Source organism: Crinia signifera, chromosome 3, assembly GCF_055691185.1.
Source record: "Crinia signifera chromosome 3, ASM5569118v1, whole genome shotgun sequence".
In the NCBI taxonomy this organism is placed as follows: Eukaryota; Metazoa; Chordata; class Amphibia; order Anura; family Myobatrachidae; genus Crinia; species Crinia signifera.
This window is the reverse complement of record NC_139219.1, coordinates 264,342,727-264,360,842: the sequence shown is the minus strand read 5'-3', so window position 1 is coordinate 264,360,842 and position 18,116 is coordinate 264,342,727. Positions and strand designations below refer to the sequence as shown.

Below are 18,116 nucleotides of genomic sequence, written 5' to 3'. Positions count from 1 at the left end.
TCCAGGAAGTACATTTAAAATTTATACACCGAGCATACCTATCTCAGGCCCAGAGATAACATTTCATACCTGATGAAAAAGGCCTCTGCCCCAAATGCAAGACCTCTATTTCCCCGTACATTCATCAGTGGTGGGAATGTGGGAAAATCAAGAAATTCTGGTTTAAAGTGGTCAATTTTATAAACACTACTTTTCAAACCAAATACACCCTGGACCCCTTGGCACTCCTCCTGGCTAACTTTGACGGTTGGATGAGTGGAAACCAAGACAAACACCTGATCCCAATACTTACCTTGATAGTCACAATAGCCAAGAAGATAATATTAAAGCACTGGACCGTCCCATCCGTACCCCTGTTAAGTGAGGTCCAATCAATGGTACTGAAATTCCTGTTTTATGACAGACAATCCACCATACCTGATATCGAACTAGGAGCCTCAAGGTTCTATATGAAATGGGGACGATATATCGAAAAATTACATCACACTCTAAAAGATCAAATTATGAAGATGTTCAAGGATACCGCCTGACATAGACTATAGTCATCAGCACAGGTCTAACAGTGGTCGAGAAATGCATGCCCTGACCCCAAACAAATACGCCCAGTCCAAAACTCACTCACAACATTAACACCACAACTTTAAATATCATAAAATAACCAAATGTACCACCCCCCCCCCTTCCCCCCCACCCTTATCCTAATGTACTGTCTTCCCCCCCCCCCCCCAAGTTCAACTTACGATGTTTATCTGACTTATGAGGTTTGAAGTGTTGAAAGCTTATGTTGAAAATTGGATATAATGGAACGTCGAGAGCACTGGTGAGATTCGGGAAACCTGTGAAGCGTTACTTTAGACACTCGGTGTATCTTCATACTGATCTGCTGGTTTTCAGACGTCTTACTGTTGGTCTAATATATGTATACCACATGTCCATCACCAATTATATGTCCAAAATTATCTTCATGTTAACATTGTACAAATGTCAACTGCTTTCAACATGTTTGTTCAAATTATGAAAATTAATAAACAAATGTTACCAAAAAAAAAAAATATGAATCTTATTAAGAGTATTTTCCTACCTACTGTATATAGTACTTTCATAGTTTTCAGTGTGCATATACAGCAGATATACCGGTACTCAATCAGGTCTCTCCTCTGGGCTAATTCAGAGTCTTCCTCCTCAATATTGCTCTCTCAGGAACTACCCTTACTCTATAGAAATTCAGTATATGTTTCACATACCAACTATGATACACTACCTCTATCACACACAATGTAAGTAATACCCCTTTCACATCGCACTTTTAAAACGGTATATTGCCCTTTTTTTTCCATTTTAAAACGTTTAAGGCTGCAATGTGAAAGTGCCAGAGTTGATTTACCGGTTAAAGTTAACCGATATTTCAACACGGTTAAAAAGCAGAGTCCTACACGTTTTAAAGCCGTTTTTTTGGCAGTTTGAACAGCTCTATTTCAATGGCTTGAAACGTGTCCCTTGGGGGTTAAACGGGTTGAATGTTTGAATGGTATTAAATGATTTTTAAAACGGTTTTCACCTGCAATGTGAAAGGTCTCAAGGCTCAGACCCGTTTTAAAGTCCCATTTAAGAATACCGTGTCATTACCCATTTCTGCAATGTGAAAGCAGTATCACTTGACCACCACACTAGACTCACACTGCTAGTATAAATCTACCACAAGAAGCTTGTTGTGTATGAGCTATTGTTGCATCTTCCTTCTGTTGAATTTGTCTGGTTGAAATGAAATACAGTCAGCGTAATAGTAAGTATTCTCCAGACAAAATACAATTGATATTGCAGTATAATACAATGGATATTGTAGTATCCACCTGAGCACTCTCAGGTGAATATTACAATATACAAGATCCTACAATAGCTCATAGGCAACAAGTGAGGGAGATTTATACTAGCAGTGTGAGTCTAGTGTGGTGGTGCAGTTACTTACATTGCGGAGGTCATTCAGGTTCTCACTCACCTTTGTGAATTCGCAACGGTGAGCGATGTTTTGTGACTGTGCATGCCCATATACATTTCTGCACATGTGCAGCCGCTTGGTGCGTATTGATTATTCGTCGGCCGCTGCGCACAGCACTATGGGAATGCCCAGCGTTTCTGGGCGTTCCCATGAAAACGCTGACGATGACACTAGGGCGGGCAGTTGACATCAGCGGATGTCAGCGGCCCTCCACATCAGAGGTATGTTACATCTGCGAGCGCTGTAGAAATCATTCAATGGTTGTCTACAATCAAATTTTCCTCCCCGTACGCAAGCTGCGATTTTTATGCCAAACATCCATTCCAATTTGTGTGGGGAAACTCGGTGTGCGAGGGGGGGCAGATGGTCATGCGGGCAGCATTTGGTTGACTCATAAACCTGCAAATTTTGCAGCTTTGCGACTCAACATGAATGACCTCCTGTATGTGAAACAGGTAGCGTATCCACACCATTATTTTACGTCTAGAGTGATACTCCTGATTGTTAGCTACTGACACAGTACTATGACCCTTATTCAGATCTGATTGCAGTACAAATTTGTTTGGAAAATGGGCAAAACCATGTGCACTGCAGGTGGGGCAGATGTAACATGTGCAGAGAGAGTAACATTTGGGTGGGGTGTGTTGAAACTGAAATCTAAATTGCAGTGTAAAAATAATTCAGCCAGTATTTACCCTGCACAGAAACAAAATAACTCACACAACTCTAACTCTCTCTGCACATGTTACATCTGCCCCACCTGCAGTGCACATGGTTTTGCCCATTTTCCAAACAAATTTGTATTGCGATCAGATCTGAATAAAGGCCTATGGGTAAATGCTGTGCACCTGTTTCAGGCAATTATATTCATGGCAGCACTTTAACTTTGTATTTGGACTATTCTTGATTTTTTGGATACTGCCTGACTGTTGGTGATTTCAGCCTCAAATTCCCCTTGCCTTCTATTTATGTGAATTTGGATTGTGTACTTTATATATTTGCTTTCACTCGCAAGTAGGGCCCTCTCTAATGGTTTTTCTCATTTTTTTTAATGCTCAGTCTTTATTTATTAATGTGTTTGTTCCCAATTATAATAAGTAAGATTAATACAGTTTACTTTCAAAATATAATAAGATGTTAATTCTGGTAATTAACCTGCTGCTGATAAAAGTAGCATACTTTATCTCTGTAAATGCATTGACTTGTCTCAGTATCACATCTTAAATGCCAGATATTTGAAAGGTTTAGGTACTGCAGTACCTTATTGTGTAAAATGAACATGGTGTCTTTGCACATGGCAGGGTGGAAGATATATTGCTAAGGAAGACAACCCGTGGCTCTCCAGCAGCATGATTCTCTTTGAATCTGTATACAAGGCTCCGAACTGCAGTTGCAGTGTGTGCCAGTGGTGGCGAATTAGCCCTCAGTGGGATTCCTCTCACTCGAATGAGGGCCTGATTCAGACCTGAAAGCACAACCGCAAATTTGCAGCGGCCAGCATCCATTAAGCCACCCCCCTCTAGAGTGAAATCCCACCTTGTGAATCAATATGTACGCTGTTCGTATGGATGACTATGCAGGGCCGAAACTAGGTGTTTCGGCACCCGGGTCGGCAGTCATATGGTCGCCCCCCCCCCCCAAAAAAAAACAACAAAAAAAACAACAAATCACTGCCTTGGGGACAGGCAGCGGGGTTGCGGGGACTGGAGAAGGTTAACTCCGGCTCCTAGCGCTGCCGGGCGGTGGGCGGGAGGCAGATTTTGAAAAGACTTGCTGGACGCTGATTGGCTGAATTCAGCCAATCGGCGTCCGGCAAGTCTTTTCAAAATCATCAGCGCTTCCCGCCGCCAGGCAAATAGCGAGCGGCTGTGTATGTGAAAGCTGCCGCTACACCAGTCCCTGGACCCCCGCTGCCAACATACCTGTGTGCAGCCAGCGGGGGTAGGCAGCGTCCAGGGGTCCAGGGACTGGTGTAGCGGCAGCCAACATGTGCAGCCAGCGGGGGTAGGCAGCGTCCAGGGGTCCAGGGACTGGTGTAGCGGCAGCCAACATGTGCAGCCAGCGGGGGTAGGCAGCGTCCAGGGGTCCAGGGACTGGTGTAGCGGTAGCCTTTACTCACTCCGTCTCCTAGCGCTATCTGCCTGGCGGCGGGAAGCGCTGATGACTTTGAAAAGACTTGCCAGACGCTGATTGGCTGAATTCAGCCAATCAGCGTCCGGCAAGTCTTTTCAAAACCTGCTTGCCGCCCACCGTCCGGCAATGCTAGGAGCCGGAGTTAATCCACCAGTCCCCGGGACCCCGCGAGGAACTGGCGTTAACCCACCAGTCCCCGGACCCCCGCTGCTCATCCCAGGGACCACGCTGCCAGGACACCACACTAGCGCCCCCACCCTCCAGCGCCCGGTGCGCGTGACCCCCTAGCCCCCCCCCCCCCCTAGTTACGGCCCTGGACTATGGCTACACATCCATTCCCAGCCATTCAATAATGTCCCAAACCCAGTGTAACTGGCCCACCATCTAATGATTTTATGAACAGTGGCCACAACTCATTGCAGCTTCCGCATAATCTAAGACTTTCTCGACGCTGCAATGGAAAAAGGCAGATCCAGCCTGGACACAACGTCACAAACACTCCCCTAATAGGCTCAGGCACTCCCAGTGTTTTTCAAGACGCCTTTGTTTTTTACACAAAATGTCCAGTTTCCACCCCAACACCCTTACTTCATGTCAATCAACTTGCACATGCCGTACGTTTAGAAAAGTTGCTGGACTTCATCGCAGGACGGCCTCGCACATGCGTACTGCAAACCACACGCATGTGCAGTGTATCCATAATTTCCTGCTGTTGAATTCGCAGCTGTGCGGTCAGGTCTGATTCAGGCCTTTATTATAAATAAGCAAAGACTGAGGCAAATAAGACTAACAAACAGTGGGTGACAGGAAGAGGTTGCTCCATCGGACTTTCATGTTGGCATTGCTTGACCTCCCTACATAATGCATGGACGTCAAGCAGTTCAACTAGTCAGTGTGCTACTCAGTCTTCTTTTGAACCAAAGAGTCTATAGGCTACAGCTGAAAGAGTAAATGATGGAGGTGTAAGCCGTAACATGGGTAGAAGTTACAGACTGGGGCATGGTCTGAACTACACGTGAGAGATTACGGATGCTCGTGTTAGGAGGAATGGGCATGTAAGGGGCATGAAGGGAACTGTTAGGGGAATGTGGTGAGGTCGGGTTTGTATGTGAACACCATGTATATGGCTAACGTGGCAAACACAGGATTTTTAGAAGGGGTTTCTAAATGTTTTATTTTGGATCAAGTGTGGCCAGTCCAAGAAGAGGGCATGTTTCTCGGAACATCAAGTTATGATCTGTCCTTTACAAAGTGTGGTGTGCATAATACAGTATTTCAGACTATACAGGGCCACCAATCATAGTAAGTCTCTTACTTGCTTCTCTCTAATCTCTATAGTATGATGAGCTGTAGGAGCACTGAGACCCCCCCCCCCAAAACACACACAGTAGACTTGATAGGAGATGCTGCTGTCAGCAGTCATACGTGGAAGCTCCATGCCGCCCATTACACCGCATGTTGTGGATGTCGGCTGCATTGAGGGGAGGGGAGTTACTGGGCAACTGGAAATCCCCCCCTATGTTTCTCTATATGTTATGGGCATTTAGGGAGGGATACGGTCATTGGGTCTACAGCAAGTTGGTCGACAGTCATTAGGTTGACACTGTTAGGTCGACATGGGTCAAGGTTGACATGGGTTTAGATCGACAGGTCATTAGGTAGACACATGCATTAGGTCGACAGTGTCTAGGTCGACAGTCAAAAGGTTGTCATGGGGTTTTTCACATTTTTTTTTGCCGACAGGCGGTATTTCATACCCTACCATCCACTAGGGTGTGGAGGGAGAATAAAATAGTTCCCGAAGCATGGCGAGCGATGCAAGGGGATGAGGTGCACTTGAAACTGTGTCCATGTCGACTGTGTCGACATTCGGCTCAAAAAAGTAAAAACCCCATGTCGACCTTTTGACTGTCGACCTAGTGCTCGTGTCGACCTAATGACCTGTCGACCTAAACCCATGTTGACCTAGACCAGTGATTTTCAACCTTTTGACCTTGCGGCACACCAAATAAGATTTTTAAATTGCCAAGGCGCACCAAACACATGAAAAAAAAAAAACCTATTGGCCCCCATATAAAAAACAATCCCACTGGTCCCCACAGGTAACAAAAATAACATACATCGGCTCTTTACATGAAAAGAAGAGACCAGTAAATAACAGTTGGACTGTGGTGACTGTAAACTGGTTTGGGCATCTCTAGATCTGGGGGCACACTTGAGAACCGCTCAGGGCACACTAGTGTGCCACGCGACAGTGGTTGAAAAACACTGACCTTGACCCTTGTCGACTTTTTTCCATGTCGACCTAACGGTGTCGACCTAATGACTGTCGACCAACTTGTTGTAGACACCAAGATCCCAAGGTCGGGAGATGTTATGGGCATGTGCGGAAGCCTGATGGACATGTTGGAAGCACACACAGGCAGTGAGATTGGGGAAATATACAGATATTGGTATTGATATCACCAAATGTGCCTTCTATTGTTTTTGTTGAAAAGTGGAATAAATACTTTTATTCTGTATAAGCTGTATAATACATTTGAGATTCATACTGTATATTTATTTACTACCATGTACTGTACTTCTATTGAGCCAGCAGACTTCACTTCATTTTCATTTTGGAACAAAGCAGTAATAAAATGAGACTGGACAGTGACAGGCCGGTCTGAGGACCCTGCTCACAAGCTTGCAATATATAATCATTTCTATTACGTACACCCATCATCTACAAACAGTGTATCTGAACCAGTGTCCGTGATCATTTCGTCTAACATGAGTCATTTTTATACTCAACATTTTATATTATTTTGCCCCATTATGTTTTTCTGAAAACGACTGAAATACTGCAAACCATGTTATTTTTCCCCAAAATGTTTCATATTTTAGTTTTTGTTGTACATTTGCCATTTTGTCATTTTATTTTTCATTTTATTTTAAAAGTGTGATAAAAAAAAAAATCCAGGCATAATGTGTAACCTATGCATAATTCTTGACATTAACATTTATAGAGCATAGCAAACCGCACACAGTCAAGTATCCTTTCCTTGCCTCATTAACAACTCGTTAGTACTATGGACCATTGCACATGATAGTAATGTAATGGAAACAGACATCTAGGATAATGCAACCCCTGTTGGCTTCAATAAGGACAGAGCTGTGATTAACGGCTGTTATAGTTGGCGCCATTAAATGTTCAGAGCGCAGAATAGTGAACCTTAACTTGAGCGAGAATTATTAAGGATTGGAAAATTGATAAAAATTGAAGAATAACTGAAGAGGTGATGTCAGGAACAGCGAACATACCCACATTTGTTACAAGCTGTTCTAATCTTCTTTTGACTGATTTATTGAATATTAGTTCTTGAATGTGAATATATCAAGGCCTTGGCTTGTCACATTGGAAAGGCCATTGGCCGTGGTCCAGGTAAGATATATGAGCACTGCTGTATTTCTCCTTGTCATTGATGGGATCATTATAAAAATAATTACTAAGCAGTTTTACTTGGATCATTTCAGTGACGGTCCTGGCTATTTTCCATGAACTACACGTCGACACTGATCTGTACACCTTGCTCTTTGGAGAAAGTGTCCTCAATGATGCTGTTGCCATTGTCCTCACATAGTAAGTACCATATCTGCTTGCCAAAAGTCAGCAAAGGAAAAATAATATTGCATTATTCTAGTTTGTAAACAGATTCTCAATCTGAAACAGAATGACAGATGTGCTGTAATAGATTGCATTGCCGTGTATATATAAAGAGAAATTGAGGAAGGAATGGAAGCTAGCAGATACATGGCTGCAGGTAATACAGATTGAGTATCCCTTATCCAAAATACTCGGGACCAGAAGAATTTTGGATACTGGATTATTCCGTATTTTGGAATATTTTTTATATTTCAATGAGGTATCTTGAGGTACAGTATCTTGCATTTCTACTGAACAAATACATGGAATTTACACAAATATATTATATTTGTGCATGAAAGAAGGTTTCAAAACATTAAACAAATTTTGTGTATTATCTCAGGTACTGGTCTTGAATGCCAAGCAATCATTTTCTTGCACATATTTAGGGCCTTATTCTGGTTCACTCGCAAAGGCAAATTCCTTCTCAAATGGACAAAACCATGTGCACTGCAGGGGGGCAGATGTAACATGTACAGAGAGAGAGAGTTAGATTTTGGGTGGGTTATTTTGTTTCTGTGTAGAGTAAACACTGACTACTTTATTTTTAGACTGTAATATAGAGCTCACTTTCAAGTAAAACCCCACCCAAATCTTATTCTCTCTGCACAAGTTACATCTGCCCCGCCTGCAGTGCACATGGTTTTGTCCATTTGAGAAGGAATTTCCCTTTGCGGGTGAGCCAGAATAATGTCCTTAGTGCCAGTTACATATCATGTCCCCAGTAGTGCCAGTTACAGATGTACCCAGTAGTGCCTTTAGCATAAAGAAAAATTCACATTCTGGAAACTATGGTTTTTCGGAATAAATTGGATAACGGATATTTGGATAAGGGATACTCAACCTATAATAAAATCGCCCAACACCCATCAACAGAGAGTTCTCCTTTGTTTTTGCTGCAGTGTCCCCTCTAATCTCAGCATATATTTGTCCTAGTACAATTAGGATCCTTGTCTGCCCTGTAAGCCGGATTATGTCCCCCTAATAAGCTATCATTGTTATGTTTGGGTACTTTTTATTTATGTACTTTTTATCCTACCATTTATCTCCTGCCAAAGCCCATGGTTCTAGGCAATTTGGAAATTTGGACTCACAATGTATCCTTTTCTAATCGTTAGCATTTAATAACAACAAGTATCACAACAAGTAACAAAAAGATCACAAAAATATTTTTTCCCTCAATATAGTTTCAAAACTAAATGAGAATTCCAATTTGTTAACTAGATTTGTGTTTTCTGTCAACTTCTGACCCGTTCAGTGGGGAGTGGGGGATCCGTAATTTACAGCTCTTCCGATATATACAAATAGAAAGGGTTTTATCTGCTGACTGTAGATGTTACATTTACTCATCAGTATGGAAGATAGGATATGATGAGTAATCCTTCCTTATTGCATTCTTTCCCCAGACAAATTCCTCAAGGATAAACTGATCATTTTTAAGAACAAACATTTTTTTCCATGTCTGCATGAAATACACTTGGCTTTACAAGCTAGTCATATCCTATTACCAAACAAATGTGCTTTTTGCTTTTAATGAATACTATAATTTCCAGGATAGAGCGGTTTTGGCTCTGTATATGCCTTTTGGTTATCTATTACACGCAACATATATTTTCTGCATTATCTGTGCTTAATACTTGATTCTGTATTGGATATATTCACCTTTGGACGTTGCCTGAGCAGAAACGACATAAAATACAACAGTACCTGTTACACTGTGACTTGTAGCGTTTGTTTTACAACGTTTGTTGAATTACTGTAGTAGCGACGGCTAGTTGGTTCCAGATATCGCGCAGCAGGAAGTAATTACTTGCTTTGAAACATTTTTGCCCCTCAAAATACCGTGACTTAAATTCCGTTTACAGTCTCACATTTCACCTTTTCACTATTGCTAAACAAGAAATGGATTGGAAAATCTATGGAAAGCTCTTTCTTTAAAAACAGTCAGCCAGAGCTTGCACTTAGTACAATTAATGCTTAGCAGCGAGAGGCAATAAACTGAAATTCAATATCGATCTTTTAGTGGACTCTGTATGTGTTTCACATGCCACAGTACAAAGTAGGAAGTGGATAATTGACCATCAAGTGTTGTACATTTGTTAAATACTGTAAGGGTAAGTGAGATGTCCTGCAAACAATACACTTCAGCTTTATATAATAATGTCTTGTCTGGGACTGGAGTCTGTAGCTGGAATGAATGTCAGTACTTGTGTATTATCACGGCGCCCCCGATTTCCATCGCAGGGCATTCTACAAGCACAAAATTGCATCCCATCGCATCGCATGCCATATGATCGCATGCGATGCTATGCGATGAGACGCGTTTTTCAATTGTACAGGCACCCAGACCCGATTTTACATTGTAAACTCACCCTGATGGGTAATGACAATGTTAAATGCCCCCCCATTGTGAACGCCACCCCACTATCAACGCCAACCCGAAGCGTGGCGGCGATACGCGTCCTCCGACCTTTTCATACCCCCACTATCCACGTCGGCGTGGAGTATATTTTATATAGTGTGGCGAGCGCAGCGAGCCACCGAGCCCGAAGCATGGCAAACGGACGCGTAATACTTGTGAAGTAATGTGCGTCCCCTTGCGGGGCGCGCTGCGCTCGCCACGCTTCGGGCTCAGTGGCTCGCTGCGCTCGCCACACTATAGATCAACTCCACGCCGACGTGGATAGTGGGGGTATGAAAAGGACGGAGGACGCGTACCGCCGTCCCTCGGGCGCTCGCTGCGCTCGCCACGCTTCGGGTTGGCCTTGATAGTGGGGTTGCGTTAACAATAGGGGGGCATTTAACATTGTCATTAACCATCAGGGTGGGGATACAACTAAAAATCGGGTCTGGGAGGGCATTTCACATTGAAATCGCGTTGCATTGCATCGCATGCCATTATAATGGCATGCGATGCGACGCGATATTAAATTGTACACTCATCCCGGGAAAAGCCTCAAATCGGGTCCATCGCATACCTTAATTAGGGGTATGCGATGCGACGCGATGGGCGCCGTCATAATACACAAGGGCCTGAATGTCTAATCAAAGCTTATAAATCACCTCCTTTTGAGTTATTACTCACCTCCATGTTTATTGTAATAAATACTATGGTAATTCAGGTGTGTTACAAGATGTTACAATGGGATGATAATACACGTATCTGCTTTACTTGACCTTGTGGTGTAAGACATATGCATACATGTGGCTTATACCAGTAATGTAGAGCGACTCGTGTGTTGCGAGGCACAACATGTGTAAATGACCAAAGTGCTTATGTTAAACCGTTCCACAAACTAGTTGACAGTTTCTTGGGTGCCTGAATGTGTGAATAGCTGTCAGAATGCTGCAAGTCATTAGCTGTTTGCACTATCATTTCTGTTTTGTCTGTGGGCAACAGGCTCCTTCTGTTCTTGATGATCCTGCTAGTACGAGTGCTTGCATAGTGCGTGCACACTATGTACAATGTGTGGGGACTGGAGAGGTAATTTTATATTGAGACTCCAATATTCTTATTCTTGTAGCATAAGATAGTTAATTAGTTTGTCAGTTCAGAAGAAATCTAAATGAATGTCAGAGCAGATTATAATTCCAGAAGAATAATACTTAGTGCCAAATGCCTATTATACTGTACACAGCAGGCTTTATTACTGATATTGTAATGCCTATATAATAATATTGACAAGCACAACTACATGTATACCACCACTACCAAAGAAAACCCTTCCAACTGCGAACCAGTGCTGCAAAGTATTCATCATTTATCATACATTTAGTAACTAAACTTTTGACTACCACTTAACATAGGAACACTTGAGAGAGCCTGTATCTTCTGTGCTGTGACCTCTAATTAAGGCATTATCCATCATGTACATAGAACTGTAACAGGCAGCATAGCTTCTACAATGTTTACCTGATGAGAATGTCGACAAAATGTCCATGGTGGTCTAGTGGTAACTTAGAAATGAAGTCAGTGATGATGTGCAGTTGACTTCCAAATCATCCTGCAGCACTTCATGCAGTGGATATTTCCAGAAACCCCCCATCCTCCCCCTAATGTTTAACCAATATGTCCCCTCCTATAGCCTTCTCCTGAGTTACTGTAACCTAACCCTCCCCTCCATAGCTTAACCCTAACCTGCTTTATGTCTAACCTTAACCTTACCTCTTGTAGCAGAACGCTAACCCTTCACTGAAGCAGTCTGATATTTCACAAGTCAATAAGTTAGTCTACTCATCTCTTCTCTTGGCTGGTGTCTCTAAGCACATACACATAATGCCACACAGTAATGCTCCTCACACATTATGTCCCACAGTACTAATGTCCTTATGTACAATGCCATACAGTACACATTGTGCCAGGCAATACCACTATTTAGCTGGATTAATCCTGACTATTGACTTGTGGGGGTGGTTAGCAGGCTGCATGAAGTCAGGGAAGGTGCAAACTGATGTATTCCACAAAGGCCCATTGGAGAAGGAGCTGCTTCAGTTGGACACGCACAGCAGCCCATCTTCACAGACTGTTTTGCTACCTCCACCAGTAACTACTCCGCACCACTTCGCTCCCACTGCCACCGTCTTAGCTGTATATGCTTGGCTGCCTGATCAGAGCTTGGCAGACAGCTATGATTGTGGTATTAGATATGTTTTGTTTAGTGCTGCGCTCTGCCCTTTATGGTTGTAGGTGGACTTTAGGTGGTAGAGTAGAAATGAAATGACATGCAGATTTTGGGTTTTAAAATGATACTGTATTGGAAACTTTACTAATTACATGTATTTTAAATGTCTAATACTGTCTAATACTTGGTTAAAAGAATAGTACATAATGATAATAAAGAAAATGAAATAAAGAAAATTGTAATAATTCCACTCTCTGTGGTATGAAATACAAAATAACGATGTGTGCTCTCAGCACAAACAAAAACCAAAACGAAAAAAAAAAAGAAGTGTTGAAACACTTATGCAAAGCATGCATGCATGTAGAAGATAATGTTACTGATAGGCTCAGCCAATCCTGGCTTAGCTCTACGTTCATACAATAGTGTTAATGTGTTAGTTTGTTGTCACAGAACGGCATCCAGTTGAGTGACAGATGAGCTTCAAGTCCTGCAAAAGATCAATCTTTAGGTACAGTAGGAGCAAGTTTCATCTTTGCTCCTTTGGCCATGGCTAGCCATGACTAGCCATGGCTATTCTATTGTTCTCAGCTGCAATACAATACTTATTGCATCTGAGAACAATAGAATAGCCATGGCTAGCTATGGGTAGTCATGGGCAAAGGAGCAAAGATGAAACTTGCTCCTACTGTACCTCTTTACATTGGTGGCCAGTGGTGGAGTGTTTTCGGGGGAAGGTACTCGCTCTTTGGTGCGAGTTGCCCGGACTCTGGAGACTCGCAGTCGGTCCGCTCGCACCCGGGGCTGTGTGATGCACACTGCTCCCTGTGCTGCGGTCTGCCGTCTGATGCTGTCTCCCTGTCTTTGGAGGTTTGCAGCGCACCGCTTTGGATACCGGGTAGGTCCGCCGCTGTGCCTGTTTCACCCCTCTACAGGCTTCCCGCACTGCTGGGCTTTCCTCTCCCCATACTCACCTCAGATGACGGCGGCCTTGGTCCCACAATGGAAATGACGCGGTCAGTCTGGCGCGTGCACACGCCGGCTGTTAGCGTCTCTGTGCGAGCTTCCTGCGATCATTTGTTTGCGGTGTCGGTTTTAATGTTCTTGTCTGTTCCTTCCTCCAACGCGTTTCAGCTACAGTACCATATAGCCTTCTTCTAGGGAGATGTGCAATTCAAGTTTGTCCGTGGTGGGTTTAAATAACCCTCTTAGTCTTTCTGTCTCTTTTTCATTGGCTTGTGATTACTGACAGATGATTGGATGTTGGGCTAGACTCTAAAAGTGACATTTTTCACAAACCCCTCCCTCCTCCTAGTGCTCCCCATCGTTTTGACATTTAATGCAACATGTATACATTTAATGCAACATATGTACCTCATTCTTAAGTAAATTTTAATTCTGTTTGCTTTTAATTTATTTGTTTCTCTTAATTTAAGTTTATTTCTTACAGGTGTTCATTGCACAGGGGCTGATTTCTGCGGGTGATTGGTTATTTCTTTCCAACTATGGCTTTCACTTCGTTGTCTAAATTTAGACCTCTCGGTTTCAATGTTTTTAATGTGTACATCCACTTTAGCTCAAGTTTATTTATTTTAACTAGGTAGTCTCCTCCTCGCCAGCTCTGTTGTACTTCCTGAATACCTATGAATTTCAATGAGCTTGGGTCCCCATCATGGTAGTCATTAAAATGTTTTGATAAATTGTATTCGTCATTTTTCTTTTTTATGTTTCGTATGTGTTCACCTATCCTCGTTTTTAGTGGTCTAGTTGTTCGTCCCACATACTGTTTTCTGCAACTACATTCCAGCAGATATAGCACTCCCTTACTGTTGCATGTGATCCTGTTTTTTATGTTATATGTTTCATTTGTTATGGTTGACATAAAGGTTGTGGTGGGTTTGGTGGATTTTATTTTCTGGTTTACACAGCCTGAACATGTACCACAGTAATAGAATCCTTTGTTTGGTTTTACTGTTAGTGTTGTTTGAATTTGTCGCTTAGGGGGGATATGGTTGGTCACTAACTTCTGTCTAATGTCAGGGGCTTTTCTGTACACTAGTTTGGGGTGGTCTGGGAGGATGTCTGCGAGAGTCTCGTCTTCCAGCAGTAACGGCCAGTGTTTCTTAAGTATACCATGTAGCGTGCTGGACTGTTGGGAAAATTGGGTAATGAAAGGGGTTTCTTTGTATGTATTGTCTCTCTTCTCTTTATATTTTAGGAGGTCAGTCCTGTCTATTTTCTGTACCGTTTCTAGTGCTTGCTCTAATTTGTCACTTTGATAGTTCTTCTCTTTGAATCTTGTGGTTAACTCTGTACTCTGTTCTATGAAATCCTCATGTCTTGAGCAGTTTCTCTTTAGCCTTATGTATTGACCCTTGGGTATTCCCTGTAACCATTTTGGGTGATGCCAACTGCTTGAGAATAAAAAACTATTCATGTTGACTGCTTTTTTGAAGGTTTTATTGTGTATGTGGGAGTTTTCTACAAATACGTTGAGGTCTAAAAACTCTACACTGTGTTTACTGTATTTGGTGGTGAACACCAAATTGTTCTCATTTTTGTTCATGTGGGTTAGGAATTGTGTTAGGGAATTTTCATCCCCTTTCCAAATAAACAGGATATCGTCGATAAACCTATTCCAGAGCACAATGATTGTGGTATGGCAGCAAATGCAGATCTGCAGGAGTCATCTGCCCACCCTACCACTGCCCGCTGTGTCAAACTGAATCTGAGTTAGCCCTAGGCTTGTGCTCCTTCCATCCCACTACAGACAAGGAAGTCTCCTCCCTTATCTTATCCTCTTCCCCTACCACCTGTCCATTAGACCTCCTTGTACATCCTCCACTCTCTCCCAATGCTCATCTACTCAACGTATCACTCTCTATTGGCATATTCCCCTTGCCATTCATGCTCTTGTCTCATCTATTCTTAAAGAGCCCAACCTTGATCCATCATCTCCCACTAACTACAGCCATCTCACTAGCTCTTTCTTTGTCAACTTCCTTGATATTCTTCTATCTGGCTTTCGCTCACTTCACTCCACTGAAAGTGCCCTGGTCAAAGCCATCAATGTCCTGCTATCAGCCAAATCCCAGGGTCACTTCTCTCTGCTCATCCTCCTGGACCTCACTGCTTTGTTTGATCATGTGTATTACCCTCTCCTCCATACAGTGAGTAACAGCTCTCTCATATACTCAGCTACCATCTGTACCAGCATCATTTCCATTGGCTGTCCACTCTACAGTAGTAGTATGGCAATTACTCCATCGCTTCTTAACATCTCAGCTATATTTTGTAGTGAGAATTACGGTATTATTTGTTATCTCTTCCAGTTTTACAGTTATCGTAGTTTTAAGTTCATATGTACAGCTCTGAAAACCACTTGTGACGCCTTCTTAATAAAATGTCATATTAATGTTCAATGCTACATTTCAGCAATGCTGTAACTATCAGCATTGTGGTGTTGACATTAGGACTGCATCCTATTTTGAACTTAAGGTTTACGTGGGTTTATCCATTCAGCTAAAATGACGATTATTCCTCTATCTTCTCAGTTGAAATCTCTGGTCACATTTCTAAGTACCTGGAGCCATGGGTTGGCACCCATGATGAGGGCACTGGCTGCAGACTTCTGTTACGAGCCTCCTTCAGTCTAAAACAGAAATCCACATTTTCAGCCTGTGGGCTTATTGCGGGTTGCCAAGGGCTGTGATTGAATAGCCCCGGCCACAGCATTGGCTTGCATGTAGTTATCGTGGCTATTTGAATCAGGTGCTAAAAGATGTATGCTGATACAGTAGTTATCATCTTAAGCACATACTGTATCTTTAAAGAGATCCGCCTCCAGCAGATATATCTAGAGAACAGGCATACTTAGAATAGGCCACATCACTAGGGAGTCTGCATGTACACACTGGAAACCAGTTGGGCCTGCATTGCCCCAGATGGGCAGAAGTGCAGTTGTTTGTTTTTTTCTCCAATATTCTGAATCTCCTATTGTTTAAGTGCACATCTCTAAAACAGGCTGCAAGCTACCTTATAGTGTAAATGTGAAAATGATGCCGGAGATATTTATGTTTTAATAAACAACATATATAATATATAAGCGTCACAGGTGCCAGAAACGATTGCTGTAGCTATTTAGTGAGACTGAGATTCCACTGGAGTAAAACATAGTTTATGCTGTAGCAGCAGCTGTAGGTGAACACTGGCCTTAAAGCACTTACTATTCTGTAAGAGACGGAGAAGGAACCCGGTGAATAGCAACGAGAGTGACAAACACTAATAAATACTTGTAACCGTCAATGTCTATTCCAATGGGATCTGGGAGTTTGGGTAATTAAATATTTTTGTGACGTTTTTGTTTATGAGCTTATGTAAATGTAACAAGCCCTGAGCATCCACAATGTCGGAGCCAAATTGCTTTTTGATCTGACGAATTAGAATTATAAGCTTTTCATGTATACAATATTATAAAGCAGCGTCTATGTTCCTGACTGATGTTGTCCAATGCAATTAACTTCCATATATCCCTCTGTGCTAATGGGAGCCAGCAGATAGCGGCGCAAGCTCTTACTATGCTATTGCTCATGGGTAGGGAAAAAAAAAAATAGGAAGCTCAATTCATTGGGGATGTATGCATTTGTCATTTTAAATCGCATCAGAGCTGAAGCAGATAGCTCTGCTCATTTATCTACTAACGAGATTTCAAAGATAAAAAGCAGGCAGGGAATAGGACGTTATGCCATCTGATACTCTGGGTATCACCTTTCCAAGTAATTATGCCGCTGCAGGTTTAATACAGTGGCAGGTTTGGCATCAAAGTCTCCTTACATAGGAAATGCTTGAAGCACTTTGAAAGCACATTGTGCTCATATGCCAGCTTGTATCAAGTTCTACCAGATGGTTTACACTAGAATACTTATTAAGGTGTATTTTCCAACAATGGACTGAATATGCGTAAGCAGCCCATTGAAATTGGTATATGACCTCTTTACAAAGTACTGCAGTGATTTTGCTGTTAATCAGGGAGGGCACACACCCTTCTGGATAGAGATGCCAATCCCGTGGCATTTTTTCAATCCCGGGAATCAGGATTCAAAAATGCTCAATCCTGGCATCCCTAAAAGTAAACCGCCCCTTTCCCTCTTACTTTAGTGGAGCCATATGCGGTGGAGTGGGGCAGGCGGCGGCTGCGATGCCGGATGGAGGGGATTGCTGTGTGCGGCCGGGAGAGGTCGGGCCGTCGGGTGCCGTGAGCGTGTTCTGGTGCCAGAGGTGCAGCGCTGTGGCCTGCGCAGCGTCACCAACAGTGAGGCCGGGATCCACTCGCCACCTGACCTCTCTCGGCCGTACTCCGGGTCGGGTACAGCCGGGCAGCGTCTGAGCGGGTGCTCAGACGTTGCCCAACAAAAGACTACACAATCCTGAAATCCCAGGATTGGATAGTCCAATCCCGGATTTGAAATTCCGGACATTTTGGGGCAAATCCCAGGATCCCGCCGATCCCGAGATTGGCCACCCTACTTCTGGACATTAATACCATGGAGGGCCTTCATCTACCTGTTCCTATATAGAGGTCGGGCCATCGGGGGCCTCTATATAGGAACCCTCGTGGACGGGGGCTGAGGGGTGCACGGAGGCTGGGGACAGCCCAGCAGCTTACTTTGGTGCTGAGCTTGCC

The 18,116-nt window shown here is 43.0% G+C and overlaps 1 protein-coding gene across 4 annotated transcripts in view; it reads left to right on the top strand.

Moving 5' to 3' along the window:
• SLC9A9 (solute carrier family 9 member A9) overlaps positions 1-18,116 on the top strand; it is a 690,054-nt gene that overhangs the window by 137,847 nt on the left and 534,091 nt on the right. For all 4 annotated transcript variants that reach the window (XM_083178000.1, XM_083177999.1, XM_083177998.1 and 1 more), the window contains exon 6: positions 7,646-7,751. In XM_083178000.1, coding sequence (XP_083034126.1) covers positions 7,646-7,751 — 106 coding nt within the window. The remainder of the gene's footprint in view (positions 1-7,645; positions 7,752-18,116) is intronic.